Here is a 26,014-nt window from a genome sequence, read left to right on the forward strand (position 1 = left end):
CCTTCTTGGCTTTTGGCTGAAAATAAGAATGTGTACAATATGACAGGGGGGTGGGAGGGCCAGGTTTCAATGCTGTGGCACCCAATCCCCTGGGAGACAACATTACAAACATGGTAAAAACAGGAACTAATATTAAATCATCTATTAACAAAAAATAATCTGGGTCATCTAGCTGTTCAGTGGCAGTGCCATGTGCTACTATGCAGAGAAACCTGAGTTTAATTCCTGGCTGGCTGGGGTTGGTGTTTCTACGACGGTAGCATTCGCAGATCCTATGGGAAGGAGTCACTCATCGTGCAATTGTGACACCTAGTAGCTGGATTCAGGGCCCAAAATAGCAGGGTTGCAGAAAGAACCCTAGTGTATGTCCCTGCATTAACTGGACTAAAATAAAATAGGAATATCAAATAGGGAAAAAAACCCCCAGGTAGTTGTGTAGGTAGGTTCATGGTCCTGATTTTCAGCCCTGGTTCAAATGATTGGGAGGAAACTACAGCAGCAATAAAATAAACCACTCCCTGTCAGTGACTTAAGTCAAGTTCAGCTCCTAAAGGGCAACTGAACCTCTAACAGACTGAGGAGAAGCTGAGAACGAAGCACATGCTGCTTCTTTTCTCAAAGTCTAGTTAATTTACTATGTAGAGGACCCAACTGGGAGGCAACAGTGCTCCGAAGCAAATTTTGAGTTTGAATCAAACCATAGAACTGACGTAAGCAAAAATAATTGAAGGATAACAACTTGGGGATGAATGGGTGCTGGAGATACACCATTTTAACGGCACATTCAACTAGTGAAGTCAAAGAATTACATGGATAGAGACTGCATGGTATATACGTATAAAATATCATTGCTAGGCAAAGAGCTGTCACAGGAAGGACAATATAATGGAACTCTTACTGCGGCAGCACCCCCATTTCAGAGGTGCCAGTAAGAAAATGGAACCCATCGCATTAATTCACAAGATAAGCACAATTACATAATGGATAATCACAGTATTTCTTCCATCAGTGCTACAGAATGTCAAAACCCTCTTGATTGTGGCATAACTCACATAATTATATATCAATACTAGAACAATTTCACATTCATAACTACTAATAATCCTATACTGGTTTTAAATAAAGGTGTAAATTTTAAAAATGATAAAATGCTGATAACTTAAATTAATTGGATAAATTAAACACAGACCAGGATTCTGACAAAATACTTTTTACACCACACTTCAATGACTAACACTTTAGTTTCTGCTTGTTTTAGAAATTCTGGTTTCTCTACTGCTAGTATCTGACAACCGGGAAAAATAAAATATATGTACTATGAAGGCAATTTTCCAAAAGATTTAAACACTTAAATGGGCTTTTGAAAATTTTTATGATATATGCTACTTTTTACACACACAACTCCTTTGAAAAAACACTCAAAAGAGTTTAAAGAAAGTGCTATCCATACCAATCTATTACATCTTTGAAAGTCCACTAACCTGTCTACCTCATCACGAGCAACAATGTCTCCCTTCTTTAATGCCTTGATAGCAAACATCTCATTGGTGTTTTTGTATTCGGCAAGCAACACCTGAAAGAGAAAAGACACGATCTAAGCGACAGCTGGGGCTCTCACGCATACAAAACAGTACCCAAATATTCCAAAGCCTACCTTTCCAAAATGCCCTCTACCCAAAACAGCACAGCATCTAAAGTCCTGAAGGTTAAACTGGAACCTCTGCTGAATTCTGAAAAACATGAAGCCAGCAATATTACTGCAAAATCAGAAAGATCATTCTGTTACCAAAAAGAAAAAAAAAGTCTAAGTTAGTCCTTGTACCTTCTGTCTTCGGACTCCTGAATACTGCCATACTGTAGGTCTGCTTGTGGAATTTCTGGCACATATTTTATTTCATTCTGGGGTTTGGGAACAATACTATTACTGTTAATCTCAAAATCAGACGTCCTTGTTGGATCCTGGGAAACAGATTAACAAAATGATTGTTATTCTGCAAAATAAAAAAATGTTTATTCAGAATACAAGCATTCAAACTAGCGGTAGTTTTAATTGCTATAAAACTTTCAATTCTAAACATTTAAATTTAAGGACTATAAAATTGTAAATGGGCTTTAAACATAATATAGGCATCAGGCAGTCTGCTAAATTACGGTGTTTCTGCCAAGATCTTTCTAATCTATGTAGGCCCTGTTTGAGGGCTTTAAGATGTGAGGAGGTGGTGGAAGGGCACAGATTAACGCATCCATTCTTGCCAATAGTGGTGCAAGTGCCATGGGTATCGGATCAGTGGCCAGATCAGGAACCGGCATCAATGGAGGTTTGAACCCCTGAAGTGCTTTACTGATGGCCTCTTGGATCATCTGATCCAATTCCTCACAGAAACCTGGGGCATGGATACCCGGTTCCAGAGTAGGAGGCAGCACTAGCGTAGCCAGAGGGTCCACCGGTGAAAGTGGAATTGCAGCTCCCGGTGCCTGCCAGGTGGGGAACGCTTCGGTGACCCAGAGACAGAAGAGGATGGGGCCTTTTCTGTATGGGACTTGTCGGTGGCTCAGACAACGTCAATGCAGAGGGCTTGCCTGTATTGGTGGCCTGAGCTTTACGATGGCGGTGTCGATGTTTTTCTCGATGTCCTCTATCTTTTTCCTGAGGAGGAACAGAAGGGGGTCGACACCTACGGAATTGAAGCCGGTTGGGCAGAAGCAGTTTCCCGGTGCTGGCGCAAAGTAGACGGCACTGGTTCAGATGAAGTCAAAGCTATCGATGGAGTCAGGGTTTTTGACCAAAAGAGAAGACACATCTTCTCCAGCCGAGCCTTGCGACCTTTTGGTGTCATTTGAGCACATTTGGTGCAAGTAAGGACATCATGGTCGGACCCCAAACACATCACACAGACTGCGTGAGGGTCATTGATAGACATTGTTCGAGTGCAGTTGGGGCACCGACGGAAACCAGACGCCATGGCTTCGACAAAATTTAGCCACTGTGCGGTCGATGGCTAGTAGGCTGCGAGGGAAAAACTCGATGGGAATCGACCGCAAGCAGGTAAAGAACTTACCATTGGACCGCGGAGCAAAGATATCGATAAGGGAGCCCTGTAGGGTAGAAAGTTTTGAAAATTTTTGATAAAGTTCCGTGAGGAAAAATTCTTGTCAGGAATCTCTGAAGATCTCCTTAACCCGCGTGGCTACTGCTGCACGGAAAAAAGAAGATTGAAGAGGGACCCATGCTGGATGCAGGGTTGGTGCCATGCTGGGCACGCCCAGTAGGTGCCAGTCAAAGTTCTAGAAACTTTGACAAAAGTTTTCCGTGATTGGGCTCCATCCTGTGATGTCACCCATATGTGAGGACTACCATCCTGCTTGTCCTGTGAGAAATGGTGTTACAGTAACACCATTGTACAGTAACCTACTGTACAATGGTGTTACAGTAAGCTATTTTTAGGTGCCTCCAAAACACTTTTGCATGCATTACAGTTTATACAGAATTCAGCTGCTAGGTTAATCATGAATGCTAAGCACTGGAATAATATTTTCCCTAAATTATTAGAACTTCATTGACTGCCAGTTTAGCAGTGTGTTCTTTTCAAGGAATATACTTTGATTTATAACATTCTTTATAGAAAGGACTTTCGTTGCTTGGCCATCCTGGTAAAGATGGACGTTAATACCAGCATGGCAATTGTGTTCAGCAGATAAATATCAGCTGGTGATTCCTTCTATAAGGGATGTGAGACTCCAAGAAACACAAGTCAGATTCTTCTTAGCTGCTGCTCCATTCTTATGAATTCCCTTCCCACGTACTTGTGGAGTGAGAGTGATTGTTTGACTTTTAGAAAATTGTTGAAGACAGGGACAGCATAAAAGGAGGTCTTTCCTGCCTGGTTTTCCCCCTAACATCTGGGAACCAGCTGCCATTGCTGGCTGACATCACCATGAGCACCAGGGCTCTGCTGATAAAAATCGTAGTGCGCACCAAAGCCGCATACCCCTACTATAGGGACTTTGAAGGAATACTTTTCTTTGCATTTCTTGGAATATATCGTGGTTATGGGCAAGAAGAAAAAGGTAAATCAGACTAAGCCCTCCTGCAACTCATTCTTCTCCTCGTCTAACTCAAGCTGTTTTAGAATCCTTTAACTTTACTAGTCTAAACATGGGACAAAATGAGCTTGAAGCCTCTGTTTTTTTCTGGCTCCGCTCTAATAGGGGCATTGCTCTCTTTAAGTCCCCTTAGCCCAGATCCACCCGCAAGTGCCAAATTTATTACAGCGGAGCCTGGGGAAAGAATAGTGGAAACCACTGGTACACTGGCTTCTTCCATGGAGGCTAGGTCCCACCGGGATCAAGGTGTTTTACCAGCTGAGCCTCAAATGATGGCAAAACCTGCTGAAATGAATTAACTTTGGCTGCAATTACTTAACTGGAGTTGGCTCTTTCTTTGAGAATTGATACTGTTTTGGGATCTCTTGGGAATTTATCTGTTCAAGTAAGTGAACACTCATAGAAAATTACAGATTTGGAGAGTCAGATTTCTAATGTCACAGTTATTTGTAATAACATGCATGACACTGCTGTTTCCTTGATTTGGGATAATCAATCCTTACATAGGAAGACAAAGTATGGCCAATTCTAAAAAGTTTGAGATTTCTCAATTTTCCTCAATGGAGATAAAAGTTTTTAATTTAAATTTTCTGAAAATCTCTAAAGAGGCTGTTTCTGAGATTGCTATAGCTTACTATCTTCCTGAAGCAAAGTCTATTGTACAAAATAAATGTGAAGATAGAGAGGTTGAAGCTAGAGAAGATTTCTTAAATTTAACACAATTCCTTGTGAAATCTAATTTTGATATCAAGCAAAGAGCTACCCTGCTTGTAGCTTTTGTTCGTGAGTATGACAAGCAGTGGACTTTGAAACTTTTTTTGTTACAAAGATTCCTTTTTTCTTTAGTTAAGGAGACGCAAGCTCGAAGGAAACTTTAAGAAACCTAGAGTTTGGGCTCTGGGTGCTTCCTTTTTTTTATTAAAATTTACTTGCAAGTGTCTAGTTAAATTCCAGGGAGTCAATTATATATTTTATTTTATTCAGTTGGAAATTTTTTTTTATAAAATAAAACAAATGAATATTAGTAATTTGTATTATGGCTCATCCAGGATTAACTTGACAGCAGTTACATCATAAAGAGGCTATGTTAGTTTTCTTTCTGTATCTCCCCATTATGTGGTTTGAATATTTTTGAAATTTTTGCCTGGTAGGTGTATATAACTGATTGTTTAGTTTTCTGATTGTTTCTTAAATCAAGGTGTTCCTGAATTATCTAAAAAATGAATAAAGATTAAATTATGAAAAAAACAAGAAAATAGTTGAAGACAATATTGCTGGAGTTTTAACTGCTAAGAAATGGTTTTATTTATGTTTGTTTTTCTATGAATGTGTTTATTTGGGGCCGTTATCTTTTTAATCCATATTGATCATATATTTTGGATTTTGCGGAACATAAGAACAGTAAATAAAAATCTCTTTTCTTTCCTTTCTCACCAAAAATAGTCTCCTGTGAAGACTCAGATTCTGTGAATCAGAGAGTACTAAGAGGTTTTTCTAATGTTGTTCTATCCCTAGAAGGGCCTATGAGACCTAGGTTGTGATAGGTCTTGTCTAGCTTAAGGAGAAGAATTTATATGAGATAAGAGTTGCCTGTCCTCCACAGCTTTTTCAAAGAATAGAGCTCACCTCCATTCCCAAACTCTGCCAGGACCCAATTTTATGGTTGCAGATCATCTTCCTTTTGTCACTATTTTAAGAATGAAAAGTGAAAGAGGGGAGAATCCCCAAACAAACATTTTCTCTGTGAACAAGCAGGACAAGGATAAGCAACAAATGGGGTGATGGTCTCTGATGGCATCGAAACTGAAAAAAGCCTCTCAGAAAAGCGTCGCCTCAGTCTTTTTTCTTTCGCTAGTGAGAAAGGTGTTTTGTTTTTTTTTAAATATTCTATCTGAAGCCACTTGTCAAGGTATTTTTTTCTTAACTATTTCATTAAATTTTCATTTTGCAGATCTCCATAGCTTTTTATTTCTTTTTTTTAATTTAAATTCTTTTCATAATGAGTTTGATTTTACTTTAGTGCTCTTCAGCATGGTGGATGACAAACTGTGCTTCAAGAGATATCTCTGTTGCTCTTATAAGATTTCTCTGTCAGATCACCATGATAAATGCCTCTGCTGCCTGGGCCTTTTCTAAAAGACGTGGCAACTGTGAAGCCTTTGCTCGGATGTCTCCAAGAGAAAGAAACAGCCATATTTTTAGCTGTAAGTTTATAATATAATATAAAACTTGTCTTCTAAAGATGCTATACAAATCCTGTCAAAAAGATGTTAATATACTTTACAATTATGTTTTTTGGTAAGAATTTTGTTTAAAAATTTAAGAAAAACATGAAAGGCATAAACTTAAATTGAATGGCTTGCCTGAATTGGTTTATCTTTAGTCTTTATTTCAGCTGGAGAGTCAAACAGTTCGCCAAGAGAGGATGCACGTGCTGGAGCAGGTGGTGGTTCAGGTTCAAACTCCAATTTGGTTACAATAGAATCACTTGAAAAAAGAAAAGATTACAGTGCATGCATATCATAATCACAAAACAAATTACTTTTGATTTCATCATTAGGAATTAAAAATTTATTTATAGCCATTAACAAAATATTTCCCAGGAAATCAGATTTTTATTTGGAGTGGGGGAAGGGGTAGAATTAAATGGATAAAAGGAAAAAAAGAACACAATCTAGGAACATCAGCACATTTTCGTAGCTTGTTTAACAATGGTTATTCTATTATAGTTGATTGCACACACAACCCAAAACAATGCCCTTCTGTCACTTTGTATACTATCAAATTAAAAAAAAAATGGTTTTCACACTTTTCAAGTCCAGGCATGTGCTATAAAAGACTAAACTCGGGGTATTTTTTTAATTAACTGTCCATATTTAATCTGGAAATGCATCTTGAGCCAAAGAAAAGCTAACCAACATCTAATACATTCCTAAGAAGCTGCTCAACCATCCAGCAAGTGACCAGATATGGTAAATTGCCTGGGCTTTCCAAAAATAATGCTCTTCAGCCAACAGCACGATAGTGATGCTGCTTATGTTGTAATTTGCCATGAATACAGCCTGGATCTGTTACTATATTTCATTACCATGAACACAAAACAATTATACTCAACCTTGATATGCAAATGAAGATACAAGAAAATATTAGAACAAAGCATTTTTTGAACTATTGTAAGCCACCTTAGGAAATCTCAGACTGATAAGGCAGGGAAAAAATGTAAATGCAGGTAGAAAATAAGTTCCATGTTTGAGTATATTTCACTAAATCTGGTGCATGGAAGAAATTTTGCAGCATTCACAGTGAATGGAGCTGGCTTAGAAATTCCTTAGCAACTAAAACAGATGAAAGGTGATGCTACAAACATGTCATTTTTTTTCAATTTCACATCAAATAGCGAAATGTTATGACATTTTTACTACAGGGCCGGAATGTAGAAATCATGGGCTTTCAAGTAATTTATGAAAACCAGTGCAGAGGATTAGTTTGCTATATATGCAGATTATGTCTATCATCTGTCCACTAATCACTGTTGCAAACCTTTGCCCTGAACTGTAAAACAAAGGGCATAATCTTTAGTCCCATACCCTTTAATTCTTATAAGATTTCAGTTGGCCTAATTTTTCATGCAATCACCGGTGAATTCACAATGCATCCTACTTTTATTGTGCCACTGTGCAACTGTTAACCACTAGCTTACTGCCAAACAATATGCTGTACTCCACAAAGGATGGAACTCATATGGCCCTTATGAGGTACAGTTAGTGCCCTCTTCTAAACTATGGCATAGCTTTTCAGCTAGGCTCTCCCCCAAAATCCTACATCTTCAGTCTAACTTCTGACAAGAGACTGTGTTATACACAAAACGACACAACTGGATCTTGAAACTTCAAAAACGGGTTTTCTTATGCTGGATCCCAATGCTATGTTAATAGCAAATTCTGATTTGATTGTAATTTGTTCTAATGCCTCTTCATTTAAGTTTATTGTAATCCACCTTGTGCAGCAAGTTAATAAGCTGTACCATCTCTGAAAACAGTATCTGAATATGCAGTATCTTGCAGTAAAACTGTTCTGAAGCTAGGCAGATTCCAGGAATAAATGATTCTTCTTTCTACTGTAATTTTGTCTCGGATTCAAATTATTGAAAAATCGCTATAGTTCAGTATAGATTTTCACTACTTTGTTAGGGAATATGGGCAATAGTGGCCTGACAGAAGCAAGAGCTTTGCCTCAGTGAAAAGTCTGTTAAGCTAAAAGAAACAAAAAACAATGTACAATTTGCCTTGTTAGACATTAACCAATTATTGTGGTTTAGAAATGTTACTGTAAAAGAAAGAAAACCCAAACTCTTTAGAAAAACATTTTGCCAGTAAAGGTGTTAACTCCTTTCAGGATGAGAAAACACAATACAATACGCTCACTGACTAATATATTCTGGGTGGACCGGAAAGGGCTAATGTCAAGCGCCCAAGAGCACAAACAACCAGTTATAGTCCTGGGATGTATCATACCCTACTAACCACAAAACACAGAGAGAAAGTATTTCATAGTGTTTTCAGCATTGCTCTAAACAGCTTAAGCAAAAGTGGGGAAAAATACCTCACACAAATTAATTCCCTATAATTTTATAGGGAGAAATAAATGTAGGACTTGCTGATTTTAACTCCTATATCATCAGAAAAAGGGAAAAGGTGAAAATTTACTACAAAGCTTTTCAGATAACTAATGTAGTACCAAATTATTGTTTTAGCATATAGAAGCTCTTCAGAAAGTCTTTGCCTCATACCTGGCTGGTGATGACACCACAGGACCATGTGCATCTGCTACTGGTTCTGCAGTGGGCCCAGAAGCTTGAGGGCTAAAGGTGGTAGAATGATTCACGGTCGGAATTGCTCTTCTCACAAGCCTTCCCCAAGTGGCTATATTAATATTCATCTGAGGAGCTCGGAGAAATGTTTTGCCTGTGGATATAGTAAATAAAGAAAAGGGAGTGGAAGTAATTTCTTTATGTATTACCAAAAGCCCTATTTAAAAAAATAAATATTCATCAGTTTATAATTTATTAAGAACAAATAATTCTGCCACTTTTTTTTTTTTTTTTTAACTCATCCACACATGCTATATGTATTTTAAATATAGCTCAAATACAAAAGAGAAATCTATTTTTTAAGTTGATGTAGCACACAACATAATGTAAGATATTAATAACGCTCCAGGTAAAAATTAATTTAGTGAGGATATGAGTTATTTTTTCATTCTTAAAACATTACCTTGCTGCTTTGAAAATATTTTCTTTTGTCTCTGAAGTTTTGGTCTTCTTTCAATAACAGGGTTAAAAAAGGTTACCTGTAGTATAAAAAATATCCTTTGTTGAAGTTACTATGGTTGAAAAATCAACTGTATTTACAAGCGTAATCAGCTATTTGCAAATCTTAACAAAAGGTTCAGCAGATAATTCTCCATGCTTCAATTGTTAAAGAGATTCCAAAAATGTACATATATTCATAAAACTGCAACCCATTAGTGCTGTATGACATCACAATTCCATTATTATTACACCACACTGAAAATAAAAATAGTTCATGAAATATTTACAAAATGTTCTATTTTACAACAAACCCAGCATAGTCTCAAGTATTTAAGGGTAGATTTTGAAATCCCTGCGCGCAAAAATCCCAGGGTTTACGCGCGTGGCCGGGCCCTACGTACGCGGGCAAATTTTTCAAAACGGGCCCAGCCATGCACATAAACCCCGGTACGCAAATAAGTGTCAGGCCCTGAAAGGGGGGCGGGCCGGAGGCCAGCTGGGAAAGCAGCCATTAGCCACTGTCCTGGGGAAGTGCATGCTGGCAAATTACTTTTGCTCTGGAGGCACAGAAAGCAATAAAAAAAAAAAGAAAAAAAAGAAAAAAGAAAATACACAACTCCAGCCAGGTAGGTTAGGTTTAGGGGGGTGGGGAGTAGAGGGGTAGGGGGTTAAGGAAGTTCCCTCCCAGTCTGCTCTTTAATTGAAGCAGACTGGGAGGGAACTGGGGAAGCCTGGATTGCGTCGCCGCGAGGATTTTGAACTCCCCTCATGCACGTGCGGATTAAAAAATCCGGTGTTCATGTGTGCGCGCCAGCGAGCGCATGTTATAAAATTGGTGCATCCATGTGTGCGTGCACGAATTAAAATCTACCCCTTAGTTCCAGACCCTCTCTGGTTTTCTTATAAATTATACTTATAGATCTAAATTTTGCTCTAAGATACACATAAGCATTACCCCAATAATATATGATCATCCCCTTCCTCTCCCATCAACCCTGCCCCTTCCCATATACATCACAGGAGCCTCTCACCTCCCCCTACCCCCCACTCCCAACATTCAGCCAGAGTCCCATTTATATACAACTCTGCCCTCCCCCATTACACAAACAGCCCACAGGAGCCCCACCCAAACATATGCATCTCCTCACTGCCTCTCTCATACACACAGCAGCACTCTGATTTCCTGCTGACTTTGCCCATGTGTGAAAAACAAACCACCAGTTGACAAGACAGTGCGTGGCCTAAGCAGGCAGCTTTGCAAATCACAAATATCTGTTGCAAAGGCTGCATACAGCCGTATGGGCATACAATGGATGATAATCAAACTAGCTCTTCAAAATAGTTAATGTAGTACAAACAATGTAATGGGCCCTTAGGAGAGAAAGCTTCAATAGAGACCATCTTATGTAGGGGATAACTTTCTAACTGTTCACATCAGTGCAAAGCTCAGGCATTTTTTACCTCCAGATTTTGAACCAATTTTCAAATTGAAAGTATATTGTCAATAATTTCTGGACTCAAAGCTAGGGCAATATGCATATTTTTACTACATTATAAGTGCAAAACCCATCCTCAATACCATCCCTAGAATGCCTCTTCTCACAGAGGGTAAATATAACACATGTAGTGGTAGTACCATGTAAGTTTGCCAGCAAATAGGGATGACAATTTTCCAAAAAGTCCTTTCTGTGGATGAAGCATCGTTTTACCTATGGAAATGACTTTTAAAATTGTTCTCAATCTACTAATTATGTTGCTCTTGGTAAAGGATTTCTTACCTCTGCAAACAGAGTACCCTGTGGTTCAAGGTAAAGACACATTCCATGCCGTTGGTTGTCTAGAAAGTCTTCTAACCGTAAAAACTTTACGGCACACAGTGACCTCCAATCACGCCAATAAACTGAAATTTCTAATTCTCGAGACTAAGACAAGAAAGAAACTCAAGCTAGTTAATGTGGGGTTGCACATTCATTTATCTATATGACAAACCATTAGTTTAAAAACCAGAAGCCTATAGTTACACTGTTTGTGCACTACCTAATGAACTAGCTTGGTGTATTTAATCTACAAGTAATTAAGCCATAGAACAGCATGAAGATAAATGTGACGAAAAGGTCAGCAATAAGACACAGCGGAAGTGAAAATTATCCAGCTCTTCCACAGGATAATTGTCACAACAATCTGCCCATTTTCTTCTAGTATTGTGGACTCTACATTACATTTTGCTTTTATTTGAATAGAACAGTATTTGTATGAAGATACATTTTTATCCAAACATTTAAGTGGCCAGATGAGTAAACTGATTTTATTTTGGACTGTGTGAGGCCCACTACACAATGGACTTCCTGGGTACAGGAAAAAAAAATACTTTGTACCCTACATTGTCTCCAGAGTTTATCTTCAAAGTCTAGTTGAGGGAATGGCTTGAACTATAACCTGTAAAGTCCATGCTTCTACTTAAAATGTTCCTTTATGTTCAAACTTTATTGAATACAATCTGAACAAGAACCAATTACACATTTGTTTCTTACATGCACTTGGTTACTATAAATACTTGTTTGACATGTACAATAACTCATTGCTCCCCTCCTTCAGTACAATCATGAGCAATCAGACAATGTCTAGAACGATCATAGATTCCTTATTCTCCATTCTAGTCTTAAGTAGCATATCTTAGAGAAGCTAGAACACAATAAACCCTCGCCCATATTCTACAAACAAATGATCAGTTTGGGAAAATGGCTTGCTCAAAATAACATCTTTAATTTCCCAAAAACCTCCCCCCTGCCACTCTTGTCCATCCCCTGGTACAAGCAAAAAGAAGAATGAAGGATATCAAATGGACTATCAAAAACTAAGATTTAAAACAAAAACTCACAGGCACCACCAACTTTAAATAGGGGTATGCCATGCACCACTGACTTTAGATGCTGTTCGCAGCAGTGTTGCCTCTAAGCTGGCCCAGAGCTAGCGGGTGTGCCAACTGTGCCATTGCACGGGGTAGCACACCTGGGATGGGGGTGGCAGTGGTCCAAAAAAAAAAGAAAGAAAGAAGAAAAGGGCTGCATGTAGACCCCATTTCACTGGAAGGAAAAAATAACCCAAAACAAAACACACAAGGCCCATGCACAATCCGACTGGGAACAGAAGGGACACGCTCGGCTGCTTCTGCAACTCCTGTGCCAGCCCTGCAGTATTCAAAACTCGCAGATCTAGCACTTCTTTTGTGCTGATTTCGTGCATTGTGAGATCTGCATGGAGTCTAACTGCAACCTGTCTTTTTTTTTTTTTTGCATTCAATTAGAGGTGTATTGTGTTCTAGGACCCAGTATAATAATTGTAATGGTGCTTTTTCTTGTGTAAGATTGTGGTGGTTAAGTCTTGGGAGTTAGTGCGATTTCAGTACGGCAGATTCGTAAAGTGAATTGAGAGTCATCACAAGATGAATTTGGAAATATGCATCAGAAACAAGGTGTATTGAGCTTTATATGCAAAATTAAGGTGAAGGATTGTATCCTTAAATATTTAGGGACGGATTTTGTGTCGCTCAGGAATTTCCACATCAGCTCTGTGTGGCAAGTGTAACAGGGTCATTGGTACCTTGTCCCATTCTTTTTGGGCATGCCCACCTATGACGACGACTTTGGGGTCGTATCGCCACCTATCTTATGGCCATATTGGGGGGTTTCCCTCCCCATCACCCCTTTGTTATTTCTTTTTGGTTGTCTCCTACCGATGAGGAGGGGCCCTCGCCTATTTATTCTGAAAGCATGATTAGTGGGAAAGAAAGTGATATTGCAGCACTGGCGGGGTACTGAGTGCCCTTCTTTTTGGACCTGGCGTAACCAACTTCACCACATGATGCGAATGGATGATTTGAGTTCAAGAGCCTCCCCTCAGCTACGCAGAAAGTTCTTGATGATATGGGATCCTTACTCAAAGATGGTATTGGTTAATCTCTCATAACATAACATAACATAACTGACCCCATGTATAACCTTTATCGGATATGCAACGGAATAACAGACTATGACAAAAAACGTTTTCAAGTTATAAATTATATGGTTAGGTTACAGATATTCCCTGTTATTAGCATCTGATATTTTTTGCTTGTATCAAATTTAGTTTAATGTTGCCTAAGTTTCTCCGTTCTCTGTTAATTGTAATAAGTTGTTATAATTGTAAACCGGAGTGAAGGCTGCTAGCTATACCTCAGTATAAAAAAAACTTTTAAATAAATAAAATAAAATAAATACTTGCAGGCATTGCCGCACCGGTCTAGGAGTTTGATCCTTAATGACTGATTTGCTATTCATCCTTTGACCTAAACTTCACCTCTTCGCTGGGGAGGACTTGGAGCTTGACTGCGCAGCATGGATTTCTTGAAGTCATTGTTTGGGGTGGGTGGGAGGGGACATGTAACTGGCTTAGTCTCATGGACAAATTGTCAATATTTGTGGCTTTTGTCTGGAGAGAGTCAAGAGTTTCAGCTGTCCCGGACCCTTTTGTTTATTATGTAATCTGCCTTAAAAACTAATAAAAATGTTTAACAATAAAAGCCTTATGTGCGTAGGTGGGTGAGTTATACGCGCCGGGCCTATTTTAAAAAAGACTGGTGATGCGCGTAAAGCCCCGGACGCGTGCAAGTCCCGGGGCTTTACTAAACGGGTGGTCCAGGGGCGGGGTCAAAGGCCTCAGACAGCAGCTATTGCCGCTGTGTTGAAGGATTGCGTGCCGGCAGGCTGCCGGCACACGCAACTTGTACCTGCCCGGAAGCAGGCAAAAAAGGTAAAATAATTTTGGGAGGGGGTTAGAGTAGGGCTAGGGGGTGGAAAGGTTAGGGGAAGGGGTGGAAAGGTTAGGATAAGGGGAGGGAACGGGGGAAGGCAGCACGGCTTGATGCGCGCAAGGTGCACAATTGTGCACCCCCTTGCGCGCACCAACCCCTGATTTTATAACTTGCGCGCGCAAGTTATAAAATTGGGTGCACATGTGTGCGCGCCTGATAGAGCGCGCTCCTTTTAAAATCTACCCCTTATTGTTCTCTGCATCCTCTTGACCCTCCTTGTTTCTGTCACCAGTGGTGAGCAATGCTTTCCAAGCTAAAGTTGTTCAAAACATGTATTCATGCCTCAATGATACAAGAAATACTTGGGCTATGCACCTTATCAACTGAACACAAAATTGATGTAGAATGTTAAATGTAACAGATGACCTTCCCTCCCCCTGGTCTGGTGGGGTATCCAGTTATGGTCCATGAAAAAGCTAATCAGGTAAACAAAATGGGTGACAATTACCTATACTCTCAACAATTCTATAACACACACATGCACATAAGAGACAGCTATGAAAAAGCTAGTCACCATAGCAGAAAGGGCAGCAAAACCAAGGTAGAGCTCATCCCAGTATATGTATGTATGTATATGTGCATATATATATGTATGTATGTCTGAGGGAAAGAGTGTGTGAGTGAGTGTGTGAGAGACAGAAGATAAGTTTGTGCAGACCTACCTCCCCCAATCCACAACAATCTTAGGGTGACTGGAAATCAATTGATTACAAGTATAGATAGCAGGAACAGTTTTAATCCTTATTAGTTTTAATTATTTGGGTGTAATTTGATGTTTCTGCTGTTTTGAAATATTTTGGTTTTGAGAAATATTAGAACTTTTTTTAAATTATTAGATGTTTTATTCATAAGGTGTTTTGAAATACTTTATTGGTGATTGGGAAATAAAAAAACTTGCATAAATTTGTTCTAATTATTAGATGTTTGTTGGCTAGTTTGATATTTATTCTTTTTATTAGTATGGTTTTAGTATAATGAATGCTGTTTTATTTTTTGTTATTTTTCAAGCAATGATTATGTTTCTGTTTTTCCATTGTTGCACTGTATAATACAGTCGGGCTTGTGGTTTCCCAGTACAGTTTTTGTTGGCATGTTTCTATTTATACTTTATGGTCTTTCTATTCTGTATCTGGTGAAGGTCTATCTGTATTTTAAAGTTTCAGTCCTTATGTAACTAATTCTTGCTGTGAAAATGGTACTTATCACTGACTTTAATGGCATTATTGTCATCTCTTCCTCATTTCTATTTTAAACAGGTTTGCTCTTTATTAATTTTACATGCATGCAGAAAGCGGTTTTAAAATGTTCATGCAGAACATTTTTCCATTCACATTTTATAATAATTGCTGTTAGTAGATCAGGCAATTATTTTAAGGGATGGATTTGGCCAATGTTCCCCCTAAGGACTAGGTTGCTGTGAGCATAAAATTGATAGGCTTTTTGCATCAAAGAAAATCGTGCTCACAGGGGTTTGCACACAAACTCAATCCTTAGAGGGAATATTGGTTACCAGTCCCTGCATCCTGTTTTCCTCTGTGCTCCCCCAATTCCCATTCGCCCCACATCCCAACTGGAGCATCCAAGTCACTGCGTTATAGCTTAAATGCTGGTGGCACCTCCCTTCTGCAGCTGCACAGTGAAAGCATCCCCTCTTCAAACCATGGGGTTTTGTATCTATGAAGGCCTGCATGGTTCAAATATCTGCTAACAGCAGATGACTGAGCCATGCAGGCCTCTGTAGATACAGAGCCCCGCGGTTCAAACGGGGGATGTTTTCTCCATGGGCCTGCAGGAGGAAGGAGGCCCCTGTATTTAAGCTGCAGCACAACGACTTAGAGGTGCTGGCGGAGGCAAGGGAAAGAAAGGATAGTACAGGGAAAAAGTGGAACTGAAGGAGAGAGCAGGAGAAAATGGGAAGCAGTGACTTGGGGGGCAACAGAAGAAGAATGAGAATCCGAGACGGGGTAGTGCAGGGGAAGAATGGGAAGCAAAGACTGAGGTCAAAGGAAGAATGGGATGGGGAGAGCAGGGAAAGAATAGGGACTCAAGGAGAGCATGGACTTGTATATTGGGGCAGAGTTAAGAGCTGGAATTCTTGACAAAGTTATGGGGCAATGGAGACTTGGCAATTGGGTGGATTCTAGTGTGGAGGGGGGATATTAGATTGGCTAGAGGGAAGCAGTATGAGTGAGTGTGAGAAATGGGAGTAAGAAAAAGGGGCTGAAGGGTGGGGAATGATTGAGAGATGGTGTGAATAGCTTGGAGGACTGGAGAGAGGGTGAAAGACAGGGTAAAAGGATTAAAGATGCTGGGGATGGGAGGGGGAAAGAAATGGGTCTGTGAAGGGGGGTGATTTAGGGTGAGAATAGGCTGGGATGTGATAAGAGGAAGCCAGGAGGGAATCAGAGACAGAAGGATGGATTGAGGGCTAGGGTAGGAGTGAGTGGTAAGGAAAGATCAGGGGCTGGTGAAGGAATGAGAGGCACAGGGAAGAAGATAAAAATAGGGTGAGTACAGAGGGTGGTGGAAATGGGGGACTAGGGAATGGATGAAAGACAAAGGGGAAAAGGATCCTGGAAAAGGAGTGAGAGACAGGGGGAATGGGAGGCCTAGAGGGGAATTGGGGTAGGAAATGGAACACTAGTAGATTAGTGAGAAGTGACGAGGGAGACTGAGGACTGAAGGGATACAGAAGGTGACAAAGAGGGGAGAAGAGGAATGAAACTTAATTATTAGTGAATTGAAAGGCAAAGAAGAGGGCAAAGAAGAGGGCAACGGAGAAAAAGATGAACGGGAAGGATCAATGCGGAGACAGAGGTAGGTAGGGAAGGAAGTTAAGACGACAGAAGGCAAGATGAAATTGAATGTGGAAGGGAGAAGTGAGAGATCAGGACCAACTCAATCACAAAAATAAAATGCCCAGACCCACAAAGTTAGAAAATATTTTATTTTCAGTTTAAAGAGAGTGGAATATGTCAGCTTTGGGAATGTGTATTTCTTACATCTTTGCATTTTGTTGATTTCAGGAAGAAATGTATTTCTGTTTTGGGTTTTTTTTTAAACTCTGGTGTTGCACTAGATAGGCTTCTCAGAGTTTCCATTTCAGTTTTTGTCTGCATTTTTCTGTTCTTAATTTTTCATCCTTTATTTTCTATTAGGTAAGAGTGTGTGTGTGGTGAGGGATTCTGTTGGCATGTAGTGTTCTGCTTTCCAGCAGAAGGTGTAGTGGAGTACTAAGGCCTATAGTAATATATGCAGTACTGCATTTTCCTAGGTACATTTGTTGCTGTTTGAATCCTGGGAGTTAGTTTGTTATGGTTTGGCAGGGTTTCTATAAGGTTCTGAGTGTCTTTTTTGAAGGATTTTGTGTTACTTCACAATTTTTCTGGCAGTAGATATCTGTGTGGCTGTTACTGAGGGGACCCCAGAATTTGAATTTTATTTTATTTTTTTTGGTATTATGAATTGGTGAAGGCTTGTGTCTTGGAAAGTGTATTTCTTTTGGGTACTCTGACAAGGGTGAGCGGGTCATCTCATGCCATCCCTCACCTCTGGCAGCAGTTCCTGACTGTTGGCACCAGTTGCCAATAAAAGAAATGCTCTGTTCCTGCTCTGGGCTGCAGACACTTTGATCTACCTCCCACAGCCTGATATCATCACAGGCCAGCTCAATGTTACATGTTAGATTATATCAAAGGAGAACTTTCGAACCCAGCCTTTGCTGATAAATCAAGCTAGGGAGGCAGCTCAGAGGATCGATCATAAGGCAGCAGCAAATTTTCTGATGCACCACCTTACACCCCTGAAAACTTGGTATACCATCCAGTGACAGTGAGTGACAGTAATAGGGGCATACAATACCTGACCACTACTACATATAAGTTAAGAACCTTACTTCTAGCTCTTGGAGGTCTCTGAATATACTTTTCCCATGTTTCCAAAAAAGGCTTTCCTGCACAGAAAAATGGCACCACAGGTTATACTCGCCATCTGCATGTGTTCGTGTATCAGATTCCTCCAATGTCAAAAAGATGGGAAGCCCAGGTCTCTCCATCCACTTACGATTACTTTCTCCTCACAAACCACCTCACTCCTGCTCCCCTTAAGCATAGCTCTGAGGTGTCAGAGAGTATAACATCTATTTTCCTGACCAATCACTTTGCTGAGAAAACACACTACCTTCTCCCAAGACTTGTAGCTTGAAACAGAACCAAAATGTGTGAGCCAAAGTACACTTGGCTGGTCCCATATTTTCCACATTTATCAGTATCTGCAAACTTGCTCTGACCTGTGAAATATAAGTTCCCTGCAAACATTTGTACTGAGTTTCCCCAAAGTAGCATATTCTCAGTAGCTCCCTTAATTCTAGGAACTGCATGATGCAGCTGCTCAGGCGTCAGCTTAATACTGGAACCCCTTGACCAATTTTCAACTGTTTGATATGTTTTAGGGACCCATTTTACTAGAAACTGATATAGATGCCTTTTCTGTTCCTTCTGTTTTAAGAAACTCTTCCATTATGTTATTCAGATTTCTGTCTAAGTTCTGCTTACACAGTGTTGCAGCTGGAGATATGTAAAAAAGTCCTTACAATCCACTCCATACTGGTCGTGGACAAATTGTGCAACTTGAATTAATCCCTTTTGAACCCATGCCAAAAAGAAAATTTCACCTGGTAAAAAATCCAAATTCCCTTTAAATCTGGGGAAGACTAGAAGGTAGGACCAAGCAGTTTCGTGATTCACCTCTAAAAATACTGCAATGGAGTTATCAGCACACTTCTACAAATAGCAATTGGCAACTAAGTTATCCCAGCATGCAGAGTAAGCCAAGGATGCATAGGCTTTAAAAAAAATTTCTAAATCTATATAATGGGATATCGGATATAAATCAATCTTGCAGTTATACATTTCCAGGTCTGCCAAGCCTAAACCCCCTTGTTTGTTTATTTATTTATTATTTATACAACTTTATATACCGACTTTCAAATACATGTCAAGCCGGTTTACAATTATCAAAATTGCAGTAGCAAATTCAAGCTAGTAATAATTGTTATAAAAAACTTATCTAAGTTTACATTCTTTCAGTAATAAAATTAAATATTTAAAATTTAAACAATAAACACTATTACAAACTAATAAGTATAAAATAATTCTAAAATAAATGAGGCTATAGACCTCTGTTACCTACAAAGAAGTTACCCAAACCTCCCAGATCCCTATTCCTCCAACCAATTTAATGGTAAAAAACCTCGCTTCCTCACTCTTTTTTCAACCAAGACAAAGAAATCCTGGGTTTCTCACCATACTACAAAAACTTTGAAAGCAGTTTGTCAAAAGGATCCTGATATCTTTCAATAGCCTAATAGGGAGCAACTGTAAAACATATAAGCACTCGGGGAAACAAAATCTTATACAAGTTAACACTTCCTGCTAGAGAGAGAGGGAGAGCTTGCTGGAATCAAACTTTGGATAGGCTCAAATTGCATCTATAAAGGTCCACAGAAGTATCAGGTAAGATAATGCCAAATAAGTAAGATCCCCTCAGCCCATTTCAATGGGAAGATTCCTCCTAATCGTCCTGAACACTACATGGGAGAGGCATTGGCTCCAATTTTGCCCAATTCAATTTGAACCCTGCCATAGCTCCAAAGTCCTCAAAAAGATGCATTACAAGAGTAAGTGACTGAGGGTTGTCAGATATACCAAACAATAGGGATGTGCATTTGTTTTCAACGAATGTGTAATCCACAATGAAAAGGGACCTATTTGTTGCATTCGTGGGTCTGCGAAACGAATAGCAATCCCTCACGAATGAAACATATCATTAGTTTCACTCGGGGGGGGGGGGGGGGGGAGAAGAGAGAGAGACAGAGAGAGAGAGAGAGAGAGAGAGAGAGACTGAGAAGCCATAATGCCCTCATAGTAGGTAGGTATTTATACCCCTATATGAGGCCCACCTAGTTACTTGAGGTGAGGAGTAGGTATTAGTGTAGGGGGTTAGGGGCCACTTTGACATGCAGAGTGTGATGTACAAACAGAACAGTGCACTCTTGTGAAGATTTGATGATCTTCAGAGGAAACTCACACAAAGATGAGATTTGTGCAATGCTCTCTCAACCTAGCTTGATGTTACCCAGGTAGAGAGTCCATACGCAGAGTGGAGGAGTAGCCTAGTGGTTAGAGCAGTGGGATATAAACCAGGAGACCAGGGTTTGAGTCCCGCTGTTGCTCCTTGGGACCTTGGGCAAGTCACTTTACCCTCCATTGCCTCAGGTACAAACTTAGATTATAAGCCCTCTGGAGATAGGGAAATACCTACAGTACCTGAATGTAATCCACTTTGAAGTGCTGTGAAAAGTGGAATATAAATCTAAATTTAAAAAAAAAAGGAGGAGAAATTGTTGTTTCTGGAAGGCTGGGTACATTTTATAGCTTTTTGGTGAGTACACTAGGAAATTATTAGCGTTTCTGGTAATTACAGACATTATACAACCATTTTTTTTATTACAGAAACAAGCCGTTAAGCCCGTTAAAATGGGTGAAGTGTGCCAGCCAGAGCTGTCTATTCCGTGCAGTCACAGCTGCTCATGGGCCCATTAAAACGGACGAGATGTTTGCGGCACATCCGTCAGAGCTCTGGATGTTCGCAGCACGTCGGTAAGAGCTCTCTTCCGCGCAGGCGCGGCATGTCAGTGAGAGCTGTGTCATCCGTGCAAGCGCGGCACGTCGGTGAGAACTGCTCTCTACTGTGCATTCGTGGCACATCGGTCACCGCTCAATTATAAAGCTGATGGTTAGGTAGGGGGTGCTTTTGGGAGGTTTGGAACGCATGATGATTATTTCCATTATTTCCTATGGAAAAAATAGTCTCGACTTACAACCAACTTGAGTTATAGCCAGCCCTCTGGAATCAATTGAGTTTGTAAGTCAAGAGTCCACTGTATTTCTACCTTAAGCAAGCATAGCACTTTCTTCTTGGGTTCTATCTGAGAAGGTTGTTTGCTAGACTACTTCAGCTCTGCCAGTCTGTCTTATCCCTATCAAAACCACAGGGACCAGACTACCTCCGCTCTGCCATCCTCTCTTGCATCTATAAACTTTCTGCCACTCTGCCTTGCTGCTATACACCAAATTATTCTACTCCTTGTGGTGTTTTTGCCACTATCATGGTTCCTCAGTGTGTTGATGCTAGTCTTTCTGCTGCTTTGTCCTTTCATCGGCACCTTGTGTTTTTTTCTGACACCCTTTCTGCTTGCTATGTTCCCCCTTCATTGTGCTGTAGGATGTTGATGCCACTTGTTTGCCACTTTGCCTGTCGTGCTGCCTTCGAGGGTTCATGCAACTGTTATCAGTGCTCTCTTTTGAAGCTGTGGTGTTTTTCTGACACTCTTGCTGCTGCTTTGCACCTCTGGTTAAAGAACTCTTGCCACTCCTGGTACCCCTTTGCCCCTTTACAGTGCCTTAGGCTATTCATGCCACTTTGCCACAGTCTAAGTACCTTGGAGCTCTTTTCTTGTTCTGATGATTGCTCCCCAGAAGTTTCATCAGAATTGATAAGAAAACTCCAATTCTGCAGCCAAAAACAGGCTGCAAATACTTCCCCCATTGACTTTAATGGCAAAATGAAAAACAAATGAAACTAATAAACAAATTGGTTTTCTCCCCTATGAAACTAATGAAACGAATTTGGATCCCAGCGAAACGAAAAACGAAACAAATGTTTTCCTTCTGCACATCCCTACCAATCAATCATCAGCAAAGGCTGCAATTTTAAACTTTTTTTTCACCTACCATGTATCTCCTCCTCCACTTGAACCTTTCATATCAAAGGTTCCAAGGATAAAACATAGGAGATGAGAAAGAGAGCAACCCGGTCCGATACTGCAAATTAATAGTAATTCTTTGGATAGCTAACCATTCACCAATTTATTTATTTACATCTTTTTATATACTGCTGAGTTCCAAAAAAATGGTCCAATGCTGTTTACAATGATACATCCATAAAAATCATAACACAGCATAAACATTTTATAAAACATGACATGAATGTTAGAAAGTAAGTAAATGCTTTCATAAAATAAAAAAAATCAGAATACAGCAATTGAAGGGACTCCATAAAGAATCTCGCTCATCTAAATCCAGAGACCCTAAAAACCTCCCCCCACACTCCACTGTCTAATGACTTTTCAGCATCCAGGATTATCAACAATGGCATGTTTTTTTTTTTGTTTTTTTTTTTAAAAGACTTCATAGTTGCAATAATGCTCCAAACATTGGTCACCGGATAATGCCGCCTAACAAATCTAACCTGGCATTCAAAAATCAACATTGGGAGGATCCAGAGCATAATTTTAGAAAGCAATTTTATAATCAATATTCAGAAACAATATAAGTCTCAGACTAAGCGTGAGATCCTGCCCATTTTTTGGTAGCTTGGTTATCAAAGTCTTATTCATATTCTTGGGAAAAGAACCCACTGCAATCACTTCAGCACAGATTAACTGCAAGAGCATTGCAACTCTATCAATTAAATGCTTAGAAAACTCAGCCAAAAAAACATCAAGTCCAGGGGACATATACAGCTTTGCCTGTTGTGGGGTTGATTTTATGTGTCTTGGGCAGTGAGAGGACCATTTATTTTAACTGTTTTGGAGAAACCCTAGGCAAAGTCAACCCTTCTAAAAAAATGATCAAACTGGGAAAGATCTGGTCTGTTCAAAAGATAAAGATTCCGATAAAGCTTGCACAATATCCTTGTTCATATTTACTAATCTTGCTTCTTTATTTCTAGTAGCAGCTATAAACCGAGAAACAATTTCATTGGGCAACAATGAAAGTGTCACTGACCTAAAAAGGTCCTACTCTGCAGTATCTTGATGTGCTGAACACGAATATGACCATGAAAAGTTTTTATTGGCTCTCATTTTGAAGATATTTAATATAGTTCACTTTCTATGTTTAGTCATATAAATTTATCCAGGACTGTAAATAAGCCTAGAATGATGTAATATTGCATAATACCATCATGCACACATCATCCAGAGTTTATTACATCATTTTCTGATGCAATGCAGTTCTACTGCCATGCTGCTGCTGAGTAAGCTGATGTCAGCAGTGTACTATATGAAGCCCATTCAGAAACGGTGAGCATTTGAAATATTCATGCTGGCTGACTACTGCTGGACACTCCGCAGAGATGCTCCCGAACAGGTGTACAAGAGACAAGCAAAGAAATCTAAGATGTAGTCTATGACTTCATTTTTCAAACGGTATTAACCGTAAGTCTCCTATTATTGGCATACAATTCAAGATGTAATTATATTATTGCATATTACAAAAAAAACTAGAGCCAATTTTGCATTTTCACAGTCACATTCATGTTTAGCACATGGAAATGTATAAGAATTGACTAATTTCATTTCCGTAACATGACTTTTGTGAAAACTTGTTGCCCAGTGAATTTTTAACTGACACCAGCATCTTCCCTGTCTTAACAAACCTATGTAAATACAGTACAGTGAATGTCTATAGTACCTGATTGTAATCTGCTTTGAAGTGGCTGAAAGAGGGAATACAACAAATAAATACACTTGTAATAAAGCATGTTCTTCCTCACCCTTTGATGAATCAGACTATTCAGAGCCACCTGAGTTGCTAAATAAGTCACTCTTTCTTGCAGTGTTCTGCTGCACCAGCTTTCGTTTTATCTGTATCTTTCCTTCTTCAAACATATGCTATTTTTCCCCTCATTATCACTTTGGCCTTTACCCAGAATAAAACTGGGGTACACATATGGATCCTAATGGTCTCCAAGAAGAGGTCCTATTTGGGAATTGCCAAGCTTTCTCACTTTTTGGCTCACTGTCCCACTTAAGTTCCAACCAAACTGATGATTGATCTGAAACCACAATAACCCCTTGCCTCACTGCAGCTATCAGAGAAATAATCTTAATTCATTAAAAAAAAAAAAAAAAAGTAAAATCTAGACAGAGATGAATGCACCTGGGACAGATGGGTCAAGTCTTTCTCTAATGGATGAAGACCTCTCCATATGTCTAGGATATCCAACAGGAAAGGAATTCTTTTTAGTCCTAACTAAAATGTCTCCAAATTGTTTACTACAGAACCTATCCAACTCTGGATCATGCACACAGTTCAAGTTGCCACCCACCAAGAGAGGTTGTTGTTCATAACCTGTCAATTTCTTCACTTGCACACTAAAAAAACAAAAACAAACAAAAAAACCCCATGATCATAATTATCTGGTGCATCTACATTGCCTATCACACTAGATCACACATATAAATCAGCCTCCAGTATTAATACTCAACCTTCTAGATCCTTAAGCACTTTTTTCATCTGAAGAGAAACCAATTTGTGATCTAAAATAGCCACTCCTGCTTTTCTGGTTGGAGCTGAAGCAAACCTTACATCCTCACTCAGCTGCGTTTCAGTTTCTGATGTTTGAAATAATTTAAATGTGTTTCTTGTAACAAAGCCTTTTGTGTGCCCAGAATACTTACATTTTCTTTGTCTTTTAATTGGAGAATACCCCCTACATTCCAGATGAACATTTTGACTACAGAGTTACTCATGTGAAAAATTGTAAAACACTGATTGCATAAGCAACTACCATAAGACAGGACCCTGCAGCTTAGGCCCCCCACCCCGTTTCACAGTTACTAAATAGAAGTCAAGACTACTCCACTTTTCAATGCTAATATGACCAAAGGTCCCAAGGTTCACCCCCTCCCCCCCCCCTCCTCGGACCTCCCCACCCTCAACCCCCTGATTATTCCAATTCCCTCTACTTCCCCTCACGAAGGGAAGAATCACTTTATCTGTGCAGGGTGCCATCCCTCTCACCCCACCCAAAACCCTTACAATTGAAAATCTAAATAAAAATAGATAGAACAGAAAAATGAGGAAAAAGAGAACGTTATAGCAATCCAAAATGAACGGCTTTAATTTGTAATGTACCCATTTCCAAAAATTGCTAAAAATTATCAATCCAAAATTCAGAAAAACTATGCATAGCCATTTTCACACCACTGCAACTCTGTACCAGCATAACACTCGTATTTCCTTGGACTTTCAGCAAACCTTCTTGTGTGGGGAGACGGATGTGTAATAAATGTAGTATTAACCTCTCCAAAAATCTCATGTCGGAACAAACAAAAGTTGATCCCCAGATTTGAGGCTATGATGTTCAGCACAGGCAAGACATCAGAATATCTTTAGAAGGCCAAAAAATCCCATGGATCCATATGGCACCATAAGTGGTGTAGCACCTACTTCCCAAAACAGCCAATAGCAGTCAAGCTTTGCCACATCTGCTAAAATATTTTTCCCCCAAAAGCAGAGGTTGTGTTGGTTGCTCAGAACTGTGCCTAGTCACTGAGTGTACAAAAAAAAAATAACTGTCCACTGTATTAAGAATCTACTGTGAAGTCCCTGTAATACCTTCAGTGCTTTCAAAATCCTTCTGCTTGCAATCATCAGAGGTGATGAACCCAATTAGCAGTGCCTTAGCCACAAGAAGTAACAGTAAATTAAAATAAAAGACCAGAACTGCACCGAAGTATTAGCAGCATCTAAAAACATTACCACAATGAGCATAGCATCGGCCATTGACTATTTTTCTCCCAGGTTCAAGCAGAATAAAATACAATGCAATTCCTATGTCACCTCTTCCAGTTCTGAAATGAAAGCATGAGCTTCCTTCGGTGCAGTAAACCATGAGATGCT

At 39.7% G+C, this 26,014-nt stretch overlaps 1 protein-coding gene across 1 annotated transcript in view; it reads right to left on the reverse strand.

Annotated features, from left to right (window-relative positions):
• Positions 1–26,014, reverse strand: part of PKN2 (protein kinase N2) — a 204,475-nt gene that overhangs the window by 32,198 nt on the left and 146,263 nt on the right. The window contains exons 9-15 of the mRNA XM_029617523.1: positions 11,194–11,337; positions 9,378–9,453; positions 8,894–9,068; positions 6,468–6,591; positions 1,823–1,959; positions 1,655–1,730; positions 1,482–1,573 (exon numbers count right to left, since the gene is read on the reverse strand). Coding sequence (XP_029473383.1) covers positions 1,482–1,573; positions 1,655–1,730; positions 1,823–1,959; positions 6,468–6,591; positions 8,894–9,068; positions 9,378–9,453; positions 11,194–11,337 — 824 coding nt within the window. The remainder of the gene's footprint in view (positions 1–1,481; positions 1,574–1,654; positions 1,731–1,822; positions 1,960–6,467; positions 6,592–8,893; positions 9,069–9,377; positions 9,454–11,193; positions 11,338–26,014) is intronic.

This window comes from Rhinatrema bivittatum, chromosome 10 (assembly GCF_901001135.1).
Source record: "Rhinatrema bivittatum chromosome 10, aRhiBiv1.1, whole genome shotgun sequence".
Taxonomy (NCBI): domain Eukaryota; kingdom Metazoa; phylum Chordata; class Amphibia; order Gymnophiona; family Rhinatrematidae; genus Rhinatrema; species Rhinatrema bivittatum.